This window comes from Artibeus jamaicensis, unplaced genomic scaffold, assembly GCF_021234435.1.
Source record: "Artibeus jamaicensis isolate MK-2021 breed Jamaican fruit bat unplaced genomic scaffold, CSHL_Jam_final contig_311, whole genome shotgun sequence".
Lineage (NCBI taxonomy): Eukaryota > Metazoa > Chordata > Mammalia > Chiroptera > Phyllostomidae > Artibeus > Artibeus jamaicensis.
The window spans coordinates 13,333,968-13,361,369 of NW_026521717.1; the positions used below are offsets into that span (position 1 = coordinate 13,333,968).

A 27,402-nucleotide genomic window follows, 5' to 3' on the forward strand; every position below is an offset into this window, starting at 1 on the left:
GACTGACTTTAGAACTGGAACAATTTCCATTCTATAACTGTTGTTTCAACTTGAGATTCCAATAAAAAAGTTATCAGAAAAGAATGGTTAAAACAAAATGGTTAATCAGCACAACTCATTTCCGGAGTCTATTTTTCCATTTAGTGACATCGAAACACTGGTTATTTAACTTTGGTTCCTTTCTAGAATTATTATAACTATCTATGTGTGTGAGTGTGCACAAAAAGTTATACTTGATACCATCACAGTTTAAATAAGAATTTATCCATCATTTTTTGTTGCTTTTAATTTAAAAAAAAATCGTTGAACTAAAGTTGCTTTAAGTCTGGCAAAAGTCCTAATAAACCTCACAGAAGGTGAGAGGAGGGGAAGATAAAAGGTTTTCCTTCACTTTTTCTTTGCTGTAGTAAATTCAATCTAGGCAATGTTTCCAGTTAACAAGTGAAGTTATTTCTTTCATAAATGGCAATTGTCTAACTTAAAATATGGTGTTTTCCTCACCTCCCCCCATGAACATTAGCAGATATTCTAATTCTGTTATTATGCCTTGCTTCTATGCTACTAAGCCCTCCCATTATCCATGGCAAATGGAAACAAAAACATGGCAAGCCTAAAAGAAAACGGTGCTCTGAAATACTCATTAAGCTATTACTTTCAATCATTTAAATGGCAAAACTTTTTAGAACTTAAAGTCAGAAGTAACAAAGTAGTGATTGCAGTTCTACTCCCTTTCTTTACTCTCACTCTCTAAGAGAAGATGGTAGTGGAAGGTAACAGCCCAAAGAGAGGTAAAAAAGGAGCAAGTGTGATAAGCAGAGAGAATGGATCTAACAGGACTTGAGTAGGCAGACCCCAAACACCCAAGAGCTCCCTTCCTCTTCAATACAAACATATCGATTCCCTCTAGAAGACAAACGGGTATAAAGGTTAAGTACTTTTTCTGACCTTAAGCTTACCTGTTAAGGCACTTACTTACCCTCCCCAACCCACCCACATTTTTCATATAAAACCCACTATTTCATTTGAATGCATTTTGCTAGGTTATGATAATCTGCAAAATAAAACAAAAACAACATTGACCATTTCTTTTATAAAACTGTTGCATCAAGAGAAAGGTTGTGTTTTATTTTCTGAAATGAGCACAAAGTACACCTTTCACAATAACACTGAAAGCAGGTGCAAAGACTGACAGTGACCTTTGACTAAAGGTAGCTTTGTAAAAAGAAAAATACCAAGTAAATCAGTGCCCTTTCTGATTGTTGTAAAACTGGAGAAGGGGGGTGGTGGTTGTTTTTTACATAAAAGTTGGTCCAAACCTAAAAAAAAAAAAAGCACAAATGTGCATAGTTCAGAACTGCAAGAGGGCCATAAAAGACTTTTATGTCCCTAATATTAGCATCCACTTAAAACTGCAAGAATACAAAATAAAATTGTTAACTAGAATTTGTGAAGATGTACAATCAACAGATCTAGTTTTTAGAACAGCATGAATTTAAGCAGGTTTTTTTTTTTTGGTCTTTTTTAAAACTATTGTATGCAAGACCCTTTTCACATAAAAATAAAGCTGTTGTTGAATTATTATTATTCAAGTCTCTTGGATTGCTGCCTTAAATTGCAGCTAGAAAAGTCTTTCCAGATAAAAATGATGTGCCTGAGGAAAAACTGATACTCAATATGGTAGCCCTCTGCCTCGACCTCTGCCAGCTGATGTGCTAATGTGTCCCCTGTATCCTTGTGAATATCCAGGTCCTTGGGCAGGAGAAGTCCAGGTCTGTCCATGCATGAGGCTGGGGCCACCGGGGTTTTCCTGTAAGGTACCACCATAGTTATAGTTGTGTATCTTTCCTGGCAAAGCATGAGTACTCTCTGGCCCAGTAGAAGGGTCACTGCTGTTTGCCAGGACTGCAATGGGGCCATGGCTATATTCAAATCTATGATCCTTGTCTCCACTAAATAACATGGGACCAGTATTGAGGTAAATGTCTCCGTATCCAGCTACTGAACTGGGAAATGACTCAGAAAAGGCAGAAGGCTGAGGTGGACCACCAGAATGAGATGAAGTAGTACTGTAGTTATCCAAAGACTGAATATCTGAGTTTCCAATGAAGCTATGTCGTTCCAATGGTGGAGCAGAGCTACCTCCTAGACCATCATTACTAACATAAGGAGCAGAAGAGAAAGAAGAGGGTCCAAAATTGTCCTTGTAGTCTGAAGTGGATGCATAAGTATCTCCTGTCTGGTAATCAATACCACCTTCTCTTTTAGGATCATCTTGGGGCTGATGCTGAGCTAGTAGCTGCAACAGGGCTGCTTTCACTCCGGCATGAGGGTCAGTTAATGAAGAACTAGTGGTGGGTATATGCTGGTTTTCTGTCCGATAATCCAGATCTTCTTCAGTGACTGGTGGTGGTTCAGGTGGTTCGGGAGGTCGTTGATCAGGAGGCAGAATACGAGGCCGGTCTGGTTCTGGTGTGAGCTCTAATATCCTCATGTCTTGGTGTTGGATGAGATCATCTTGCCCTAAGTGGAAAAAAAAAAAAGCAAACAAACAAACAAACAAACAAACAAAGTAGTATTTACTGAGGAAAACTAAATGTTCAAAATAGTTCATGTTTCCTGTGGGGGTCCTAAAGAGCATTAGAAGTTCAACCTCTGTCCATACCCCCGAAAAAAAAGAAGAGGAAAAAAATTAAATACAAAGGAAAAGGGTATATAAGTACTAATATTGCCTGCTACTATTTAAGTCTATTGTGACTGAAAAATCTCTTATATACCTGTTTATTGCTTGAAGAACAAAAGCTACTATATATGCAAAATTTCTGCCTTGGTCAATCATCCTGTTGTAGTTGGAGTAAAAGATTACTTCTTAACCATAGGTTTACATGAGAAAAATCTATATTTAACTAATAATGAGTTATATCACACATGGTTAATCTGCTAAAAAATCAATTCCTAGAAGTAAACAGACAAAAAAGGTAACCTAACACCTGAGAATTGTCAGCCATCTCTTAGCAATGTCACTAAACAACACACACTATAGATAATAACCACCAACAAGAAAACAGTATGGATGCAGCTACATTAGTGGTCTGCTACCTGCATACTCACCTGATACTGGAGTGCTAGGTTCTGGAGGTGGCCTGAGCTGTAATGATGCTTCATGTCCTGCTCCATTTTCTCTTTCTTCTAGAAGCACGTCTTTCTGCTTTGACTGCTGAGCCTTTATTAACTGAGTCAATAGAACTGCAAATGCGCTCTGCACAGCCGCCTGGGCAGCATCAGTTTCCACTTTAGGCTGGAGGCTCTGAGAAGGTTGAATTCCTCCCAATGGTTTTAGAGACTCCTGTTGTGGTGTTGACGGATCTGTCTGTTTTTCACCTGTTGCCAAAATTCCAGCAGGAAGGTTTATTTTATTTAGCTGCTGTTGAGTCTCAGAGTTTACCTTAATGTTCAACACTTGGACAAAATCAGCCATATTAACACTTGTTTTAGATTGTAGTAGGTTTAGTAGAATTGCCAATTCACTGTGGTTTAACTGCTGTCCAGAGCCTGTTTTTACTAAAGACAAAGTTTATATTAATTAGAATTGCCATAATTTATAGCTCCCCCACCCACAAAATGGCTCACTCTGTATGACCATACAAAAGTGCATATTTGTAGGACAGTATTTAAGAAACACTATGAGAAGAAAATCTCAGTCTAGTTTAATTTCATATACATTTAAAATGTAACTGTATATAAATTACAACAAAAAAAGAACTGTGATCTGTGTTGAAAAAATTATCTTAGGAATATTTCAAAAGGAAAATCAAGACCCTCATACTATAAATATAACCAGGAAGTATCGCCTGTGAATGGTAACTAGATGATGACAGCTACAGGGTCAGATACTTTATAAGCATTTTATGTCCTTTATTACTCACAACAATATAAGGCATGCTCTATTATTAGCCCAATTTTTTTAATGAAGAAGAAACTGACATCCAGAATAGTAAATAACTTGCCTAAGGTCAAAAACTGTGTAAGTGGCAGAATTGAGATTGGAACCCAGTATTCTCAACTACTGCTTATTTAACATAATGCTTATTATCTAAGAACCTAACTTTATAGTTAATTCAAACTAGGATGTTGTAGACTCTTCAATAAAGTGTATTTTATTCAAATTACTTTTTAAAAATTTTAAGTTACTTTGGGTAAAGATATTAACTCATCACCAGCAAAACAAATTCAGGTTTGTTTTGTTGTTATCTGAGTCATGTACAGGGGCAGACAAAAGTAAGTTTATAGTTGAGATTATGCAGAGTTTATTCTTATATTATTGTTTATTCATTATTGTATTATTTATTATTATTATTATTAACCTACTTTTGCCCACCCTTGTATAACACAGCTCAAATGTATATAAATATGTTAAGTGATAATACAGACACTGGTAAACAATTTCCGTAACTACATAGTAGAAGTGAAACTCCAAAATGATGAAAAACTGATAATACTGTTTTTTTAATATTCTCTCTTTATAGACTTTGAGATTTCTTTTATTATTTAATATCATTTTTAGATTAATTCATAACAAACTTGTACAAATTATTCTTGTGACCTGCAGCATTAATAAGGAACAAAGTCTGATTACTTATACCTCAAGGGACAGTTTTCCTGTTTTCCCTTTTATTTCTCTATTAACAGAAGCAGTCTCTGTTGTGAGCTCAGAGAAGTAATCTTTAACTATGGTATCTTCTCTACAAAAATAGCATTTCCTTATTTCAAGACATTTACTGATTAATAAAGAAAATAGAGCAAAGAGAATACATTCCTATTTAAAAAAAACAACAAACAGAATTCTCACTTAATATTAAAAAAAAATTTGGCCTGGCCAGGTAGCTCAGTTGGTTCGAGCATCATCCCAATATGCCAAGGTTGTGGGTTCGATCCTCAGTCAGGGCACACATATAAGAATCAACCGATGACTGCACAAATAAATGAACCAAAAAATTGGTATCTCTCTCTCTCTAAAAATCAATAGAAAGAAAAATAAAAGGAAAGCAAAACAAAAAGAAACCTCTCCACCATTAATAGGGCTGTTAATATGTAGATAAGAAACAATAACAAAATGAACTCAGAAAAGGCAATTCATTTTTTACCAGCTAAAATAGAGTGAAATAACTAACCTCTATGCCACTAGGTTTGGTAGTGGAATAAGGACAACAGTTTCATGAACAGGAGTAGAAATAAAGACCTGATAGTCTTATTATGGAATATGACAACTGTCACCTGAGACAACTGACCACCATTCATACTTACTGATTGTTCCAGTAGTAGGTATATAAAACATGTAACCAATATACAAGTTAAGAAAACTTCCTGTTGATTCTATTTTGCCTTTCTCCTTATTTTACGCATTTTTAAGATGAAAAGAAAGAATATTGAACTTGATGTACACAGCCTTCATGGTGTGGACAATAGATGTGTTTTCCAAATCTATGTGTACCAAATATATTTTCATATACAAGGGGAATCACTATTTTGAGAAATTCTGAAGAATGCTTCTCTAGAACCAATAGCAATTGCTTCTGGTTTTTAAAGTAACATGTATCAACACTTTAATGTAGTCTAACCAAGGTCAAGTATGAGCTTGTAGATTACATGGGATAAGAATGGTAATCTTCCTCAAACTTTCTCAGCTAATCTACTCTATTCAGTCACCAAAAGCTCAATTTAATTCACAAATGTTATAGTCAACTAACCAATCAATATTTACTCATCTCTTAATAAGTATTAGGGTACATTTCATGTTTAATAAACTGCCACCTCTACACACACACACACACACACACACACACACGCATACCTTGGAAATCATGCTGGTTTGGATGCACACAATGTATTGCAATAAAGCAAGTTGACATCCATTTTTTGGTTTCCCAGTGCATTACATAAGTTATGTTTACTGTAGTCTATTAGGTATGCAATAGCATTATGTCTAAAAATATAATATATATACCTTTTAATAAAAAGGTACACGTAATAAAAATGGTTCAGTATAAATGCTTTGTTGCTAAAAATTACTAACCATCATATAAGCCAGTCAGTAACCTTTTCACTGATAGAGGGTCTTGCCTTGATGTGGATAGCTGCTGACTGATCAGGGTGTTGGCTGCTAAAGATTGGGGTGGCTGTGGCAATTCCTTAAAATAAGACAACAATGAAGTCTGCCACATCAACTGACTTGCTTTCACAAACATTTCTTCTGTGGCATGATATGCTATTTGATAGCACACTATGCTATTTGATAGCACTTTATCAAAGTAGAACTTCTTTCAAAATTGGAGTCAAACCTCTCAAACCCTGATGTTGCTTTATCAACTATTTTTACGTAATAATCTAAAGTCATTTCAACAATCTTCACAGTATCCTCATCAGAAGTAGATTTTATCTCTTCTAAATGATTTTAGAAAGAAAACGATTTTCTTTTCTCTTCCACGAGAAACAACTCTCATCTGTTGCAGTTTTATCATGAGATTGCAAGCAATTCAGTCACATCTTCAGGCTCCTCCACTTCTGCTTCTAGTTCTCTTGCTCTTTCTACCACATCTTACTTCCTCCTCTGAAGTCTTGAACCCTCAGAATCATCCATTTGGGTTGGAATCATCTTCCAAATGCCTGTTAATGTTGATATTTCAATATCTTTCCACAAATCATGACTGGTCTTGATGGCACATAGATTGGTGAATTCTTTTCAGAAGGCTTTCAGTTTACTTAACCCAAATCCATCAGATGACTCTCCATCTATGGCAGCTATACCCTTACAAAATATATTTCTTACAAAATAGTAAGACTTTAAAGTTGAAATTACCACTTGATGCATCAGCTGTGTAACATGAATGTTGTGTTAACAGGCATGAAAACAACATTAATCTCATTGTACCTCTCTTTCGGAACTCTTGGGTGACCAGGTGCATTGTCAAAGTGCAGTTAATATTCTGAAGAGAATGTTTGCTGCTGAGCAGTAGACCTCAACAGCAGGTTTACGATACACAATGAACTATGTTGTACACAGCTGTGCTGTCATCCAGGCTTTGTTGTCCTATTTATAAAGCACAGGCAGTGTAAATTTAGCATAATTATTAAGAACACTATAATTTTTGGAATGGTAAACAGCACTGGCTTCAACTTAAAGTCACCAACTGCACTGGCCCTTAACAAGAAAGTCAGCCTGTCCTTTGAAAATCAGCCTAGACCTTGACTTCTGTCTTAGGTATCAAAGTCCTAGATGGCATCTGCTGTTTTACCTACTCTGAAAGTCTGTTGTTTACTGTAGTTGTTTAGTGTAACACCTTCATTAATTATCTCAGCTATATTTTCCGATGGCTTGCTGCAGCTTCTACATCAGTACTTGCTGCTTTGCTTTGCACTTTTATATTATGAAGATGGCTTCTCTCCTTAAACTTCATGAAGCGATCTCTGCTAGCTTCAAATACTTCTTGTGCAGATTTCTTACCTCTCTCAGCCATCACAGAACTGAGAGTTAGGGCCTCGCTTTGGATTAGGCTGCAGCTTCAGGGAATGTTGTAGTTGGCTTGATCTTCTATCTAGACCACTAAAACTTTCTGTATATTAATAAGGCTATTTTGCCTTCTCAAGCTTGTTTTTACTATAGTACTTTTAATTTCCTTAAAGAACTTTTTCTTTGCATTCATTACTTGACTGCCACAAAATGCCCAGCTTTCCACCTATCACTGCATCCAAGATGCCTTCCTCACTAAACTTAATCATTTCTAGCTTTTGATTTAAAGTGAGATGTGTGCCTCTTCCTCTTACTTGAACACTTAGAGGCCATTATGAGCTTATTGATTGACCTAATTTCAATATTGTTGTGTCTCAGAGAATAAGGAGGCCCAAGAACAGGAAGAGAGATAGGGAAAAGTTAATGGAGCAATCACAATACATACAACATTTATCAATTAAGTACAATGTCTTATATGGGCACTGTGGTGGCATCCCAAAACAATTACAATAGTAACATCAAAAATCATTGATCACAATAAATATAATAATGATGAAAAACTGAAATATTTTTAGAATTACCGAAGTGTAACAAAGAGACATGAAGTGAGCAAATGCTGTTGGAAAGGTAGTACCTATATACTTGCTCAGTGTAGGGTTGCCACAAACTTTGAATTTGTGAAAATTAAAATTATCTGTAAAGTGCAATAAGGCATAACATAATAAAACAAAGTATGACTGGTTAGCTCAGCTGGCTGCGCATCAACCCACAAAACACAAGGTATGATTCTGACTGGGTATGATTCCCAGTCAGAACACATGCCTGGGTTGTGGGCCTGGTCCCACTTGGGCACATATGAGAGGCAAATAATCAATATTTCTCTCTCATATTCTTGTTTCCCTGTCTTTCTCCCTCCTTTCCACTCTCTCTAGAAATAATTTTTTTAAAAGAAACAAAAGTATGTCTGTATTTATGTCATAACTGCCTCTGCCTTCATTAAAAAAAATTATACTAAAGATGAATGCTTTCTGGTTTTTTGAGGCCAAGTGAGGGAGTGGATTCCATTTTTTAGAGTTAACATTGAAGAGATTCAATCTTATAAAACTTCTGAGCTTCTATAATATAATGGGAAATTTACTGGGAGTAATCTGCAGCCTTGCAGATGCTGCTGCCCTGTCAACCCCACAGTGTTTTCAAAATCGCTGACCAACAGCCCTTGGGCCTTGTCTCCTTCGAGTTTTTTATAGACAAAGTTCCAAAGATAGTAGAAAACTTTCATGCTGTGAGCAATGGGGAGAAAGGACTTGGTTATAAAAGTTCCTGCTTTCACATAATTTTTTCAGGATTTATATACCAAGGTGGTGACTTCAAGGCCATAATGGCCCAGGCAGCAAATCCATCTATAGGGAGAAATTTGATGATGAGAATTTTATCCTGAAGCATATGGGTTCTGGCATCTTGTTCATGGCAAATGCTGGACCCAACACAATGCTATCCAGTTATTCATCTGCACTGACAAAACTGAGTGGCTGGATGGCAAGCATGTGATCTTTGGCCAGGTGAAAGATGGCAGGAATGTTGTGGTAGTCATGGAGCACTTTTGGGTGCATGAATGGCAAGATCAATAAGATCACCACTGCTGTCTGTGGACAACTCTCATAAATTTAACTTGTGTTTCATCTTAACTACCTGACCATTCCTTCTGTAGCTCAGGAGAGTACTCTTTTACCCCAGTCTGCTTGGAATGTTCTGCAATCATCATGTTCTTACCAGTTCATTGGGTTCCACATTTTCCTTACCCCTTCCAAGTCTAGCTGGATTGCAGAATTAAGTTTATGATTATAAAAGAAAAATTAAATTACTGTAAAAAAAGGTAAGAGTATGAAAGAGCTTCTATTACAATTTTTGGCTATGTTCCTCTATTTTTCATCTTACATCTTAAGCATTAACAGACATTAAATGCTGACCCTCAGTGAGAACAGGGTTAGTACAAAACCTACTGACTCCTGCACTAGAAGAAAAAAGGAAGTAGAGAAATCTGACTAATGACTAGTCATAGGTAATTGAGGCCTTTTTATAAGTTAATCTTACCTTGAGATAGCCTAATATCGTGGTGACACATCTGTACTGGCATAAGCAAATAACAGAATGTCAAGTTCAATACATAAACCTTAATGTTCAACTTTTAACCTCAAATGCTTTAAAACTACAGCAATATAATCAAGAGTAGCCAAAAAACAACTGGAAGAAAACCAACCCATGAAAGCATTACTGACCAGGTGCTACGTTTGAGTTGCCCTGAGATTTCAATTGTGAAGTTGGCAGCACACCCTGGGGTGTATTGGTTCTGCTGTCATCTAAGCCCAGAGACAAATCCTTTCTGGGGGCTTTAATTGTGGAAACATCATCAGTCATGCCCATCTGCTTCTGTCTTCTTCGCTTTTTACTCCATAACTCATGACAGTCTTGCCATAAAGGAAGGCTAGAAAAAAAAGAATAAAACTGTTCATCAGTGGTATTTCTTAACAACAAAAAGCTAAATACCGATAAAGCTGCCACTCCCCTGGCCTATAAGTTGTTGAAGACTTCACACATAGCCTTTATAAATTCTTCCAATAAAAACTGACCTTGATGCCCCACCTCCTTCCAGACTTCACTTTTATAAGCAGACTATTTTTTATGGTTTCTGAATAATCAATAAATAATCATTTATTGAAACTATAGTGAAGAGTAATATATGGTCATAAAAGTAGGTTACAGTTATCCTTGGTGCAATCTTTCAAAGCCAATTCTATCATAGCACATAATATATTCAATATGACATAAAAACAAAAGGCAAAAGAGATGCCATTTGCAGAAATTAGATGCAGGGTTTAAAAAGTACTAAAGGGTAGGACATAATAACATTTGTAAAAAAATTTCTAGTAAAAACTTTTATCTTTTTAATACCCTCATATTTGCATCTGTAAGCAAATGCTCTAGATTAAACTAATTCTAGAAGTGTTTTAATAATAGGTAATCCAGGCTCATTACTCATCAACAAAGAGTTTTGAATAACTAGTAACTATCAAACTTACCCTCAATTCTGAAACAATTCTACCTGAATGTAATTTCATAAGCCTGACAACAATGCAGAATAACTTTTGCTTAAAGAAAGACATAAATATTTGATTTATAAATATCTTCTTCTTACCCTAATAATCCAATGGGAAGTTACTATGATATCTACTTAAATGAGAAAATTAAGGCTTGGAAAGGTTAATAAACTTGCCCAGAATAACTACAAATCCCCTTGAGCAGCCCCAACCTGGTGATACATCTGCAGTCTATGACCTGTACATGTTTTCCTCCAAGGGTACATGAAGACTTTCTAAGGCGGTATACTTGGAATTGTTTTAAAAGAATTTCTATACCCACATGTCCTCTTTCCCAAAATTGACCTTTGAGCATGGCCTGCACATTCAGTAAATTCTTAATGCCTCCTCTTTTGCAATTACTCTTATCTCATGTTATAAAATAAAGGCATATGCAATAATATGGTTGACTCTTAGCAATGTAATATAGTATTAAGTAAAGCAAGGTCATTCCCAAAAGATTACAAACAGCATGACAACCCTTATAAAATTAAAAACAACTAAAATTTAAAAATATAAATTGTTATGAGTACATATAGATGGCAACAAAAGTATATATAAAAGAAAACAGGGATGATGGTTACCTCAGGTGGAGGAAGGCAAAGGATACATGTCATGGGATAGGACCAGGGGGAAGGGAAGAGAGGGTATGATGTAATTAAAGTAAGTTATTTTTAGGATTCTAGCTTTTATTTGGTACGCTCATGGCTACTTATCAATACCATTTGAAATAACTAATTAAATCACATAACTAAAAGAAAAAAAAGAGAGCCATGCATGGACCAATGATGAGTGACACAAGGATTATGATTAAACCAAGTCTATGCACCTGAGGTCCAAAAACAAAATGAAGGCATACCTCTCAGCCATCTTACTATGGTGCATTGCCTCAGCGTGTAAAAACCTCCTGGAGTAACAAACAAAGGGACAATTTGAAATATTGATATTGGGAAGCTATAAGGCATCATAATCCCGCCAAAGCCTTTCCTTTCTCTCTTCTCTGTCCCTCTCTCCCTTTGCACGTGTGCCTTTGTGCATGTATATTGTAGCCTTAGCCCCTGTTGGAATATTCTGAATTCAGATATACTGCAGTACTGCAGTAACTGGAGTGATTTCACTTCCTCCATCCCAATGTTCAGGGAATGCACAGAACTTGTGAAAGAAAGAGTCCCATGAGAGTAAAGCAAAAAATTCCACTAAAAGGTAATTTGAAGGTAAGGCATTCTACATGGGTGATTTTAAAACTCATCTCCAGGAAAGATAAACATTATACAACAAATAGCTAAAACAGTATAGGTTAGTGATAATGACTCACAGATATAGCAGGATTGTTTTCTTAGATGAATAAATTTTTATGTACTTTCCTGAAGGTTCAAATATTGGTTCAGTCACTTACTTATTGTGTCTCATGAGGCAAGTAATGACCTCTGTGCCCCAGTCACCCTGTCTTTAAAAATGAGATAACAATATCTTGTGGGGTAGAGGTAATATATGTTAACGTATGTAGTGTTCGGACATAGGCACTATATTCATGTGTGATAACACTTATCATTTAATATGGTAGCTTAAAACTATTTTTTATCAAATCACATCATAAAATATTCTAATAAAGTTGATCACATTTTATCTATAAATTATTTAATAGTTGCTATTAAGAAAATTAAAATTATCACCTAGCTGCTGATTTATTCATCCTGTACACAAAATTATTGCTTATTCTGATTTATTTTTTTAACAGCTATACTTTTTCTCTTTTCACTAAATACATCAGAAAGTTAGGACATCTATTTTTGTGTTTTTTTTTAATAACCTACTCTCACTTGATTATTCCTAAAAAATTGATCAGAACAGTTTAATACATAAACATATTTCCTGAAGGAGTACCATGCCTTTTTTCATAGTCTTTAGTACATAAATAATTTGTAATTTTAACTATTACATGTTACAAAATGAGGGTAATATTATTTATGTAACTATTTAAATATTACATTGACATCATTATAACTGACTGCTTTAGTGACATATCTAACAAGATTTGATGTACCCCACAACTTACTACTAATTTACAGAATTTTCACCAAAATGCGCATTAACATTTATTTTAAATTAAAAAAAAAAAAACAGCTGTATTCTGATAAAGACTGAGTAAATGTAGGTGATACATTTGACAATATAAACAGTGTTTCTAATTAGGTTATGTGGCAGACATTTTTCATAAATTGAATGAGATACATTTATAGTTCCAAGGTATGGACAAAAATATATTGTTTTAAAAATGTAATAAAAATACCATTGAAAAAGTTGATTGGTAAAGCAGCACTGAAATTACATGCTGACTTTCTAATCTCTTCTAAGTATAGTGAATTAAATAAGTATTCATAAAGTTTCTTTGGTTTATTCTCCCCAAGTTTAAAAAATTAAATGATTAATGACTGGGTAACACATCTTTTGGCAAGTCATGCAGTTTCTACACATTTTTACTGTCAAAAAATTACAAGAGAAAAAAATCGTATGTTTACATCTGAAAGATCATTAAAATAATTTTTGATGATAGATTACTATGTGATTTGGGGGTATAATATAGAGGAATTTCAAAGAATTCAGTGACATAGCTATGACAAAACCCCACTTATTCTCGAATGCTTGTTGACAATAAAACTAAAATTAATGTGGAACTATGTTTCATTCTAGAGTAAGTATGATGAATCGATAGATAAGCAAATTACACAGGGGAAAATCTCAGCCATATTTATTTCATTACGTTGCATTTCCAATAAAATTTAATATTTTCCTTTATTTTTTTAACCAAAATATGTACTATTAATATTTGGAATGACAAATTCATCAAGAAGAGAAAGAAAGAGCTTTGTAGTCAGTCAGATTTTAAAAATCAAATTTCCATTTATATGTATACATATACTTATTTTTAAAATGTGTAATAGTATTATCAATATAAAACTTTCAAGCAAAAATATGTGTTGCATTAAAAACCTGCAGAAGAATGCCCTGGTCAGGTGGCTCAGTTGGTTGGAGCATCATCCCGTACACTGAAAGAGTTGTGGGTTCAATCCCTGGTCAGGGCACATACCTAGGTTGCAGGTTCAATCCTTGGTTGAGGCACATGCAGGAGGCAATGGTTTGATGTTTCTCTCCTTCTCTCCCTCTAAAATCAATAAACGTATCCTTGTGTGAGGACTTAAAAATAAACCCCAGAAGAATCAGTATGTTAAAATGAAAAATGAACAATGTCAAACTGTTAGAGTTTCTTCATACATTTTCTAAGTGAATGTTGGTGAATATAAAGATAAGACATTCTGATTCCACTGAATATGTTTTTAAGAATGATGTAACTGCTGCATTTAAGTGTCAACATTTATGATACACTGAAAATTACACCTTTTGCAACTATTTAAACCCTTGATTTAAAATGTTTGTCAGTTAAAAATATACTTTGATACAGTTTTACCAGAATATTTTCACATGTGCTATTTAAACCACAAGATCAACTCCCACTGCTAATAATGAGAGAAAACTGCATTACGTTCCCCCTTGATATGATACAGCAAGGAAGCACACATCACTACCTAGTTAATATTCTTGCCTGCCTCGACCCCAAAAGATATTCTAATTCTGATCATAAGAAAGCCATTAAAAGCTAGACTTTTATATTTTTCAAAATAGGTAGCTTCAACTCTTCAAAAATGTCAATGTTATAAAAACCCTCCCCAAAGAATAATTAAAGGCTGAAGGGACATAAAAGCTAAATGAAATGTGTAAGCTCTGAATAAAGTCTTCATTCCCCACTGCCATAAAAAAATAATAGCTATAATTTGGAAAAATTATAGGAAAAATTAGAGAAATAGGACTATTAGATATTATGTTAAATTTTTTATGCTTTATAATTGTACCTTAGTTACACAAAATTAAGTGCCAGTTCTTACAGATACGTGTGAATCATTTATAAATGGTCACTTCTACAATATAACATTTAAACAGTTCAGAAAAAAATTTATATAGAGTGATAAATTAAATGTGTCTGTGTCCAAATATTAATAACTGGTGAATCTATGTGAAGGATACATGAATGTTCACTATATTATTTTTTTATTTTAATGTAAATTAGACAATTTTTCAAACCCAAAATTGAAAAAAATTCTTTGAAGGGATACTAGAGCCAAAGTTTCAACACTGCTGATACTTACTGATAAGCAAAAAAATAATTAAGAAAAAATTTTTAATGAATACAACAATGAATAATTCAGTTCCCTCAACATGTCAGATGATGATATATCCTTAATGCCTCTCAAATCATCCCACAAAAGCTATTCATAAACAGCAAAAACTTAATGAAGCTGAATATGATGGCCTCAGAAATACAGGAAGCCCAATCTAAGTGATAAGTAGAAGAGTCAAGATCTGAACTCCAAAGCCCATGTTTGTTTATTTATAATATATAAAGTGTAGTACATGAAAATATTTTATTACAGGAATAGGCTTGCTTTTATGATCATCATCATTTTAAAATTGAGAAAATCCCTACAAAGTCTCTAGATCCTACCAAGAAGAACCAAATGAACCACTCTGTCTCCTCACCTTTTCCCAAATCTAATTCTAGAGAAATTACAGGTGCTGCAAGAAAGTGAAATTTCAAGAATCCAGCTGTTCTGACTCCCCAACTCTGTGCATTCTATACCCCCATCACTGGATAATAAACTTTCTGTATAAAGGCTTTTGATAGTAATATTATTCTATCCAATAATAAAAATTTCCTATTATATAGTTTGCTAAGAAATATTTCATAACTTCTTTCTCTTATTGGACTAACTTGAATTTGAGAGCCAGCTCTGCCACCTGTTACTATATTTGTATTCTTGGGCAAGTTTTTTAACCTCTTTGCGCCTGCTTCCTCCTCTGTAAAATGGTGATGATGATAATAACATCCACCTGAGAGGACTATAAAGCTTAAAAACAAAAAATGTTTAACTTTAGCACTCAAAATTTTAGCAATACCAACTAGTAGTATAAGCCGTAGTATGGGCAATACAGTAATAAGATGCAGTAGTAATATTTTCTTAAGAGTTAAAATACATTAATAAAATTGGCTAGAGGAAGGCTACATTTGCTAGTCCTATGATTAGCTGAACATTATGTAAGATTCTGCATTCTAGATGTACAAAATATGTTTTACTGTTATTCTATTTCTTTTTATTTCTTTTATTTCTTCTGACTTAACTAATAATGGAAAAGCTTCTTATATTTATATACAGATGTTATTAAAACTGTCCAGATTCTTTATACATGGGATCTAATAATAATAAAGTCACTTACTCCGGTGGAGGCATTTTTGATGGTTCCACATCCCGCAGGAACTCACACTGAAGAGCTTGTTCTGCAGTGCAGCGCTTACTAGGATCCAAGGCGAGCATGTAATCAAATAAGTCTAGTGCAGCTGCAGGAATACTGACATGAGAGGAATACAACAGTCACACATGTTCTTTGAAACAAGTTTAATGTTTTTTAAGAAGCTTATTTCAAATATTAGTGTTTTATAACATGTTTACAATATTTTAGTCCAATAAATTCTAATTTTCCTTTGAAAAAAAATTTTTACATATTTTTGTAACTATTACTGTAAATTTTGACAAAAATAATATATTTTATCACTTTATGAGCAGTTAGCTGTTGTAACTAAATTAAGAATTGAACAGACTAGTTTCCAACAATAAAAAATAAAACCTGAGCTCAAGTAACTTGAAAAATGTTTAAACTTTAAAATACTATTAAAGTTCTTTCCTGTAAGCACCTAATCTAACACAGAAAACCAAACCACTAATGCCATATGGTAGCGAAATGGTAAATTGCATATAGAAACAGAAACTCAAAATAAAATGACATGGGAGAATTGTGATGTCTACTCTTGAGTCAACAGAGGATACAGTGACATTTAGAATTCACAACAAATAACAGAAAGAAAAATTCAGTGCAATATGGGTATTTAAGCATTCCCTTCTTACAAAACAAATTCTTCTCTTAACTTTCGACGATACTGCTTCTTTGGTTTCATGGTGTTGAAATACGGCAGTTTGATTACATCGGGCCACACTGCAGGACACGGACTCCCACATATACGGCTAAACACAAAGAAGAAGCACATCGCTATAAACTACATACACAAAATAATACAACTACTTTACAAAACATCAACTCATTTAAGTCCTGATACAAGTATAGAGATTTTCACTAAACATTTTAGTTATCCCAACTTAATTACTTGTTTGAAGAAATTTACTGTCAGTAGATATTCTAATACTCCAAACATTCCAGTTCCTAGAAAAAAAACTTTACAAAATCAAACCTTAAAACAAAGTAAGCACTCAACATATGCTAATGTTTTGAACCAAAATAAGAAGAGTTTTATGCCAATAAATTAAGGAACTAGAGTTCACTTTATGTCTTTCTCTGTTTTTTTTTTTTTTTAGGTATCTGTCACTACCTTTCATCATGAATATAATGAAGTTTGCAGTAATAGCAGAAACAAATATCCTACACTCAAGAAGGTAAGTATATTGTAAAGACTGCTGAATTCTGTCAACAGGAAGACCCTAAAAGTAACACCTTTGAATCACACGACTTCTTTAAAATTGTACTAGATTTCAAGATACTTAGAAATTTTAAATGCACTATTCGGATTATATCTCAAAAACTCTTACTTTTGTATTAATAAATCCTTACGATGATAATTTATAGAAGAACTGCTATAACAAATAGGTAATTCTAGCTAGTGGAGTTAAAAAACTGATTTTGGTAATGTGTAGATTAAAAAATGGGTTAAATATGCTTAACTTGAGTATACTGAATCCCAAGGATAAATGTACAATGTATATAAAATAATCAGCTGGTCTTTAAGTAAAAAGGTCCATGCACCAGTGACTAAAAGTAAAAATATTTTATACATATAAATGCATGCAGCAACATGTATGAAAGCATTTGACAACTAAAATTGCCATTCTTTAACTGAGCTTTAGAATGCTATTTCAGACAACCTGTCACATTTAAGCTCAAACTGTGCTTTTTGTTTCAATATACAGTAATCCCCCTTATCTATGGGGCGTATGTTCTAAGACCCTCAATGGATGCCTGAAACCAGGGACAGTATCAAACCCTATGCATGCTATGTGTTTTTCCTACACATATGTATATACCTATGATAAAGTTTAATGTATAAATTGGGCACAGTGTAGATTTAGAAGAAATATAATATTCTATAATAAAAGTAACATGAATGTGGTCTTTCTCAAAATATCTGTTGTATTGTACTCACCCTTACACAGCGTGGACACAGGTGGGAAGGAGTGGGATCATGTAAGATTTCATCACACTATTAGGAACAGTGTGCAATTTAAAACTTATGGTTTATTTCTGGAATGTTACATTTAATGTTTCAGACTGCAGATAACTGAAGTCGAAACCATGGACAAGAGGGAACTATTGTTCTATAGTTTAGAATTTTTAGAAGCCTAAGCTTTAAAAAGGTATCAAGAATCTTCTTCTTTATCCATTTCCAGTCTTTTCTTCCTTACAACCCAATTTTTGCAAACCCCTCAAAAGTACAATAGTTTTCTTAGGAAAAGAAGGCCAAATAGGAATATGGCTATTTATGATCTGATCCCAAACTGCCTTCCCTAGTCTCACCTCCCAATTCACCTCTACCCAAAGACCAACTATGCCTTCACATCCATGCTCATATTCCTTCTCCCTAGATGCTACCTGAATGCTTTTCATTTCTCAAGATTCATATCAAAAGTATTCCATTCACAGAAGTCTTCCATATCCCCAATGTTAATCAATATGGTCACTCTTCGCATGCTACTTGTTTCTTTTGACACTGTTTCATCTTGTTTTATATTTTAGTTGTTTACGTGTTTGTTTCTCTTACTAAATTATAGTTTGGGAACCATGTCCCTTAAACAATAGAAAAGTGGGAAAGGGAATAAGAGAAATATGCTACTGGCGAAGAAAAAGTGCACAGGCAAAGGCATGGAATTAGTCAAGTACAAACATTTGGGATAAGAAATAAAGATGTCAGTATAGGAGGAATTCAGAGCTCAGGTAGGTTTATCTGGAAGATAAAAAGGGGCCACGCAATATATCTTTAAGAGGCAGCTTGCCTAAAGTTGATCCATAAACAATACAAGTTTGAACTGCATGAGTCCACTTATATGGATTTTTTCAATAAATACTATAAATGTTTTCTCTTATGGTTTTTTAATAACATTTGTCCCCTGGCTTACTTTACTGTAAAAATACAGCATGTAATATAGATAAAATATGTATTGACTGCTTCTGTTATCAGTAAGTCTTCTGGTCAACAGTAGTTCAGTTCTGGGGAGTTAAAAGTTATACACAGATTTTTGACTGCACGCAGGGTCAGTGCCTCAACTCCCCCATGTTGTTCAAGGATCAACTGCATAATGAAAACAAACTTTAGAACTGAATCCTGTCTGTGTGATACTTGTCAAATTGCATCATGTAAGAATTTGTTTCTTCTTTTGTAAAATGAAGATTAATTTTACTTTAGAGCTGTGAAATTAAATGAGCTATCATCTGGCCCATTAATAGCCTTATAATATATATTGGTTTCATTACCTCTTAGCTAAAGAGTTTTAATTATTTTATTATATGTGTTGTGGGAAAACATCTAAGTACTACTAAAGTTATTTAATTGGTAACAGCATACAGGATGGAACACATACTGAGGCATGGAAAGTTACCAGAAGCAGACAGGAATTGATGATAACTATATTAGCAACATTTGTGCCTGATGGCCAACAAGCTCTCCCAAAATCATTTACTGAACATGTCTTAAAATGCATCATGTGCTAAACCCCAAATAGCTGAAGTCTACTTTTGGAATCTACTTATTTTAATATTCTGGTGTCAATACTGTATGGCAGGCTTTATATTTTTTTTATGATGCTGAGAGGACAAATTCCTCTATCTACCCATTCCTCTAATTACTATTCTCAGAATTCCTTACAGATAAAATGTAGAATCAGTACTACCATACTCCAAAAGTAGGAGAATCCTATTGGGATACAACTTCTGCTGTGAATTTATAGATTTATTCAGAAAGGACGGCTATTCTTGCAAGCTTAATATTTCTATCTCAGAAAAATTTTTACATTTCTTTCATTTTTATATATACTACTTCAATTAGATCTTTGTATTTCTTGTTATGGGTTTTGTTTTTTACTTTTTTCAATGTGTTGTTCCCCTTACTATATTTCCTAAGTACGAACTAGAAAAGTTTTGTTATAGAAAAAGCTTAAAATTTGACATATAAAATTGTAGGTGGCCATGTGAGATCCCATGATTCCTAACAGTTTTAGTAGCTGTTTCTTTGAAGTTTTCCAGGTTTATAATTAGCTACAATAAGAATTCATCTACTTTTTCTAATGATTCCCCTTTATCACTATATCATGTTACATTATATAGCAATTTCTAAGCAATGTTATAATGATAAATATGTGCTATATAATATTGGATAATTTAGTTTTGTCATGAATTTTTCTAATGTATTTTTAAGGTTTCATTTATTTAGTTTTAGAAAGAGGGGAAGGGAGGGAGGAGGGGATATAAATATCAATGTGTGATTGCCTCTCATGTGGCCCCCACTGGGGACCTGCCCCACAACCCAGGCATGTGCCCTGACTGGGAATTGAACCACTGACCCCTTAGTTCACAGCCCACACTCAACGCCCTGAGCTACACCAGCCAGGGCTTGTTACAGATGAATTCTTTTTCATGGGAGTATTTTCATTGGTCTACCACTGGGAATGATGATGACTTCAGCTTGAAATATACGATACATAATAAAGATATTTGTAGACACATACAAATTCATATACATGTCCTGTTTAGGAAGCATTAATTTATTCCTTTTGACTATAGGTTTTACTTTTGTGGCTTTTAAATATTTAAAGGATACTTAACTTTTATCAGTTTGATTTTTAGAAACTTGATATAATCATTATCTGCATTTTCTTCCCTAGGCTTCTATGTATTAAGAGTTTCCTAACACTTAATCATCCTTACATTCAAATGAGAAATACCACCTGGGCCTAATAAAAGTAGTATTATTTTAGTATAATGCTGTATTCTATTTGTTAATTTGTTCTGAATCAATACTCATATAATATTGTTATGCAGAAGCAGTGTTCAGAATAGGGGTACAAAGACTTGGGTGTCCCCTACACCTTGCAAAGGTCCAGCAGGTTAAAGGTATTACTAAGACATTATTGCCTTTTTCAATGTGTTAACTTTATACTGATGATGCAAGGCTAATGGGAGGTAACACTAACAGCACCTTAGCATGATTCAAGGCAGTGACATCAACAACAGAAGTAATTACTCTGCACTACCACACAATCTCAGGGCAGGGAAGAAGCCAGTTTCATCTAAGAATGTATTTATTGAAGCAGTAATGAAAAAAACATTATTAAACACTAACACTTGAGTATACTTCTTTTTAATAGTCTGTGATAAAACAGAAATATTTGTAAAGCACTTCTACTATACAACAGGTCTGATAGCTGTCTTGAGAAGTATATACAATTATTTGAGAAGTATATACAATTATATATACCTTCTTTATTCATTAAACATCTTTTTTACCTGCAAGAACTAACAAACTATGGTCATTCAGACTTGGGTATCTGTAGACATTTTCTCAAATATGATCAAGGTCAGTTTATTACTTCAAGGAAGATGACAGCAATATTTGTTGTCAACTATACAATTCAAGCTTTTAGGAGAAAATCAAAATACCAGAAAACTTATTATCTACATCATGAAACTAACAGCTTCACAATAAATACCTAAAGGCTTTTCTGATGAAATTAGTGATTAACAAATAGTATAATGTTACATTTCGAAGAGATGCTCAATTCAGTGATACAATATTAACCAAACGACCAATACACATAATTTATAAAATCATCATAGTTGTAAAAGATCCATTCAGAGTTCAATAGAGATCAATGGATTTTAATACATTACAGTATCAAATATTACTTGGTTTGGTTTCAGACTATACATTATATCTAACCTGTAAAAGATTATCATTTATTTAGTGCAATTTCAAAAATGAATATGCAGAATTATCTGAAAAGACTAGTGACAACAGTGAATCACACACATGAGGATCCCAGGTATACTCTATTAAACAATTAAACAATTTGTAAAAATATAAAAATGGTACTGATTTCACCAAGATTTATTTACATTTGGAAAATATTTTTTACAATTTTAGATGCCATTTTAACGTATTATTTTTAAATGAATTAAAAATACTTTTATTTTCTCAGTTTTAATTTCTAATAACTATCAGTAGATACAACCAACATAAACAAAAGTTCCTGGGATCTTTCATAATTTTTAAAAATGTAGAGAAGTTCTCAGATCAAAACAATTAACAAGCACAAGTCTACAGAATTTTTTATGATATTGATTTATGACTTTATGCTATTGACTTATGATTCACTTTTTAAAATATGGGAATTTTCCTGCATTCTGAAAAAACCAGAGCCTGTGCCTTTGAAATTTTTTAACTTTCACCTGTGTTACCACCTAGGCCTGAGGCTTTTGGAGAAAGGGTGGTGGGGGGTGGGGGTGGGGGTGGGTAGTGGGGAAGGTTGGATAGAGAGGAGGAGGATTTTTCTCATTCTGATTATAAATGTCTTCTATTAAGGCTCTTTTACTGGCTGCTGTAAATCTTGAGAGTTAAAAAGTGCTGATTCATGTGAGAAGTTTTTCCCTCATTCCTTCCATTTTGTCCTCACTTGCTTTTCATTCTCTTTTGCCATCACTTTTTAAGTCATGCTCTACTATCACAAAAACTTTTGTAATCTACATAAGTCATGTTACTTGACTATTGTAGTAGTATAAAGCTCTTTAAGACAGATTCTGATTAGTATTCCATTGTTGATCACTTCACATGTATTTTTTGCAATACAAATTCTAGACCTCATCATTCCTGAGGCTTTCTTTTAGATGGGAGTAATATCGCAGCATTACTGCAAATAAGACGAGGGGAAGAAGTATGTATTAGAAAACTTACATTTATTTCTTCAACAGTAGCACATTATTAGGCCTGTTTCACTTGTGAAGAAACAAACTTAGAACATTACAGAACTTACCGTAAGTCATAAGAGCAGGAAGTAGCTGAGAGGTCATTAGAACTGAGGTCCGTAAGATTCCAAAGCCCACCCCTTTCAATATACTCTGCTGCCTCTTTCAAATCAGGGAGACTAGTTTCTTTGATTAGAAACTTCCATTTTCTCTTCATGTTTTAAAAATAATGCTATAGAATCAAAGTTGTATCATTGCTTTCTGTTTTAATAAATGTTTGATATCTTACCAACAAAACAAAAATATTCTGAAACATATAAACTAGAAAGTAAAACAGGTCCACATTGAGATAAACAATTCCAGATTCTTGATGTATTTGTTTTACCTAAATGGAATCAAATCAAATATAGTTTCCTAGAAAACTGCTCTTTTCATGCAATTATGTTGCTTTTCCAGGTATTTCCAGATATACCATTTCCTTTTTATTGGGTTGGCCAAAACAGTTTGTTTAGTTTTTTTTCCGTAGGATGACTCTAGTAGTGCTTCATTGTCTTCATTCAAAACAATTTTGTTGGATTGTATTATTGGCAGCTGTCATATCAGCATTCATTAAAAAAACTTACCAAAATTGGTCAATTTTTGTGCAGCCATTTTAATAATGAAGAGGGAAGAAGATACACAACATTTTTGGCATATTATGCTTTATTATTTCAAGAAAGATAAAAATGCAACTGAAATACGAAAGATTTGTGCAATGAACGGAGAAGGTGCTGTGACTGATTGAATGTGTTAAAAATGGTTCCCGAAGTTTCTTGGTACTACTGACATTTTGGCCAAATAATTCTTTGCTATGGGGTTGGAAAATGTGAGCAGCACTACTGGCTGTGACTCACTAGAAGCCAATAGTGGGAGATAGCTCAAAATACCCAAATCAATAAAGTTATTGTTGAAAATGAAAAGTGTGTCTTATTTTACAGAAAAAACTAAATGGACTTTTTGGCCAACTCAGTAAGTAGATGGACAGAGCTTTCTTTCTTTGTCTGTATGATTCAGAGTTAACATGCTCATAAAATAACTCAAGTACAGTCATACCTTGGGATTTTTTTTACTTTGCTATTCCCTCTTTTCTTTCAGATTTCTGCTCAAATGACACCTTATGGGAGACATTCCCTTACTATCTACAACACTAAATCCCATCATTTTTTTATCCTCTTACACTTATAACCACCTGAAATTTTATTGTTTATCTGTCTCCAACTAGAAAGTATAAAAAGTTGTGTGCCAGTTAGTAGGCACTGAGGGTACAACTGGCACACAACTAGCAATCAATAAATACTGTTCAACTAATCCCCGACTTGAAATGTCTTCTTCTTATAATCTAAGGTTCATAAAAGCTTGCTTTATTTCTGAACTTCCCCCCAAATTCCAATGACTTACATATTTTGTGCAAGTACAAAATGGCTTTATTAGTTACTATAATTTTGTTTTAACATGATATGCCAAATTTTCCTTCTTTTTAAGAATTTTCTTGGTTATTTTCATATTTATCCCTCCAGAATGAACATTAAAATCAACCATTACTTCAAAAAAGTCTTCTAAAATTCTCATCAGAATTATAATGCTATAGAATGAATTATCATCTTTAAACACAGTTAAGGCTTCCTAGCCAAAGACAAGATATGCCTCCCCAACAGTTATTCAAATCTCTTAATGATTTTAAGTGGGACATTATAGTTTTCAGTATTTCTGAAATGTATATGGTGGTGGTTAAAAAGCATCATTTCTACCCACTATGCTTCTAACTATTATTGGTTCATATTTTGTACAGCTTTGTTTTTAGTATGTATGTATTAGTATATACTATATAGTAGTTCATTTTTGTGTATATACACACACACAGACATTTTCTTAACACTTTCACTTTACCCAACTTTCTATTTAAGGTGTTTCAGGTGATTTCGTTGTACGCATGCATGCATACATGCAATGTTATCATATATAAATTATGACAACACTGCTCTCATCTTTCCACTAACTGTATCTCTTATTGGATCCCTTTTCTAATCCTATTAGGTAATAACCAATGACCTAATTCATTATTAGAAGTACTAGCCAAGTACTTCTAAAATAGTCTTAAATAAAAATACTAGAAGACAACCTTTCTCATTCTTGCCTTTACTTCTAGTATTTCACCACTAAATATTATTCAGGATTCTAGTTTCTGATACATATTTTTATCATGTTATAGAAATATCTCTCTACAGTTCCTCAGTTAGCAGTTTATATTTCTGCAAATGCCTATTCAACACCTATCAAGATAAACATTTTACTTCTATTAAAGTGAAGTTACAAAAACAGAATTCCTAAAACTGAAATATCCTTGTATTCTTGAGATAAACTTTACTTGACTTTCTGCAAGTTAATTTTCTAATGAAAAGCTAGGCACTATTGGCTAATTTTAGAATTTTGGACTGATATTCTGTAGAAACTATCAGCTGGGTGTTTGTGTCATACAGACTTTTTAAAAAGTTGCAGAAAGGTTTATTTCCTATGTAGTACTGAAAACTGGTTAAAAGTTTAGATACTAAGGTAAAACTGTATATATTTATATTTCAATTTTGTCACCATACTAATTGTTTGACCCTGGACAAATTCTTTACTTCTACAAGGTCCCATTTTCTTAACTTTAAAAAGAAGACATAGGGTTGTTATAAACTAAGGCCAAATCAGGTAAAATTCTTAGAACGGTGTTTGCATTGTATATAAGTAAATAAATGTGAACTTATTTTTAATAGATGTCCTAGTATCCAATACTATTGGGAGAAACAATAGACAAACTTAAAACATGGTTAGAGGGAATCACTTAAAAAAAAACATACACAGATACATAATTTAAACATTTTATTGTAACTGAAAATTTATAAATAGACATTTATTCTCCAATCTCCTGACATAAAGCAAAGATCTTCTCTTGAACAAATGATTCACTGAATGAAATTCTGCATTAGCTTTCTTGTACAAACCACACCCATAACATATCATCAAGGATTTAAAGCAATCTGAGTGTCTTCTAAATTTTGATGACTTTTCTTTGTAACTTATAATTATTAGAGTTACTAGAGAGTGGTAGCCTACTAGCTAGAACAATTCAGGTTACCAAGTTATCTAAGCTAGTATTATTTACAAAAGGAATGAAAAACATCTATTAATCCAGTAAGTCTGTTGAAAGGAAAATTCATAGTATATTGGTACCTGTTTCTCCTATCAGTATCTTTTCAATAAGCTTTCATCCATATTTTCAAACATTCACGGAAATCTTACAAGCTATAAGTTAACATTATTATATTCATATATGAAAATAGCTCTTCTAAAAAATTAATTTATTTTAAAAAGTTAGATGAAGGAAAAGGTGGCTGATGTATAATAATTCCTTATAATCTAGGTTCTACGTCAGGCTCCAAATAATGAAGACCTATCCTAGTGGATAGATGTGCATATTTAGCTGTGTGTACATACATATATAGATACATATAAACATGCATGCACAGATGTATATAAAATAGAATATTTCTTTACAATATTCCCAAACATTAATTCTTCAATCCTGTCATACTTAAAAAAAAATTACCATTTTCTCCATATAATAAGATCTTTTCTCAGTCTTATCTTTTTGAACTAAAGCCCTTTGACTTAATCACAAAAGACTTAAGGACTTTAAGATCCTTAATTTTACAAGAGCAATTATCCAAGCTCCTGCATTCTAATGTTTCCTCTCCATCCAGCAATCATTAGAGCCTTGAAGAGAACCATGCTATTCTCTTCCTGAAAACAGTCTGAAAGAGTTTACCTTTCCTATAGAGTACAACTACCCCCCACCCAGCAAATATGACAACCTTGAACATACCTTATTAATTCTAGTTGCGCAAGTTCCTGATTTGCTTGAAATATAGGTTTTTTAGTGAAGAGTTCACCAAGGATACATCTAGTGAAAGATATAAAATAAAAAAAAGTCATGACCAAATTAATGATGATTTTACTTCACTAAGAAAAATTTCAAATAAATTAAACTAATCAGTAAGCCTATCTTACCCGCAGCTCCATACATCAATAGCTGGCGTATATCGTTCTTCTCCCAATAGCAGTTCAGGTGGACGATACCATAAAGTGATGACCTTGTTAGTATATGGCCGACTTAAAAAAAAAAAAAGAAAGAAACCAACTTTTTAGAGTTAGTATCTGGTTGAATAAGAGATATTCTCTTAGGAAATAATATTGTTAGTATATGGCCGACTTAAAAAAAAAAAAAGAAAGAAACCAACTTTTCAGAGTTAGTATCTGGTTGAATAAGAGATATTCTCTTAGGAAATATTATTATGGCTGATCAAAGTACCCCTAAAATCCTGACTTAAACTATTTTCATGTGCCTAATAAGTTCAGACATGCTACAACATCTAACACATGATCATAAAATACATCTGAGAGCAATGTGATTAACTGAAAAATTCCCTTAATGTATAAAAATAAAAAGCAGTTGGCTTTTTACTATAATTTGGTCAAAGATCTATCAATTCAACTGTTCAATACTGCTTTTCCTTTTCATAATAACTTTGAGATTAATAGTTAATAAATATAAGA

At 33.4% G+C, this 27,402-nt stretch overlaps 1 protein-coding gene across 2 annotated transcripts in view; it reads right to left on the reverse strand.

Annotated features, from left to right (window-relative positions):
- Nucleotides 1-1,104: 1,104 nt before the first annotated feature.
- The window catches only part of CDK13 (cyclin dependent kinase 13), a 150,262-nt gene continuing 123,964 nt past the window's right edge, over nt 1,105-27,402 (reverse strand). The window contains exons 8-14 of one of the 2 annotated variants that reach the window (XM_053662954.1): nt 26,857-26,958; nt 26,672-26,749; nt 16,653-16,769; nt 15,967-16,098; nt 9,781-9,986; nt 3,109-3,558; nt 1,105-2,520 (exon numbers count right to left, since the gene is read on the reverse strand). In XM_053662954.1, the coding sequence (XP_053518929.1) occupies nt 1,670-2,520; nt 3,109-3,558; nt 9,781-9,986; nt 15,967-16,098; nt 16,653-16,769; nt 26,672-26,749; nt 26,857-26,958 (1,936 nt within the window). In that variant the 3' untranslated portion in view covers nt 1,105-1,669. The remainder of the gene's footprint in view (nt 2,521-3,108; nt 3,559-9,780; nt 9,987-15,966; nt 16,099-16,652; nt 16,770-26,671; nt 26,750-26,856; nt 26,959-27,402) is intronic. The other variant, XM_053662955.1, reaches the window with a different exon arrangement.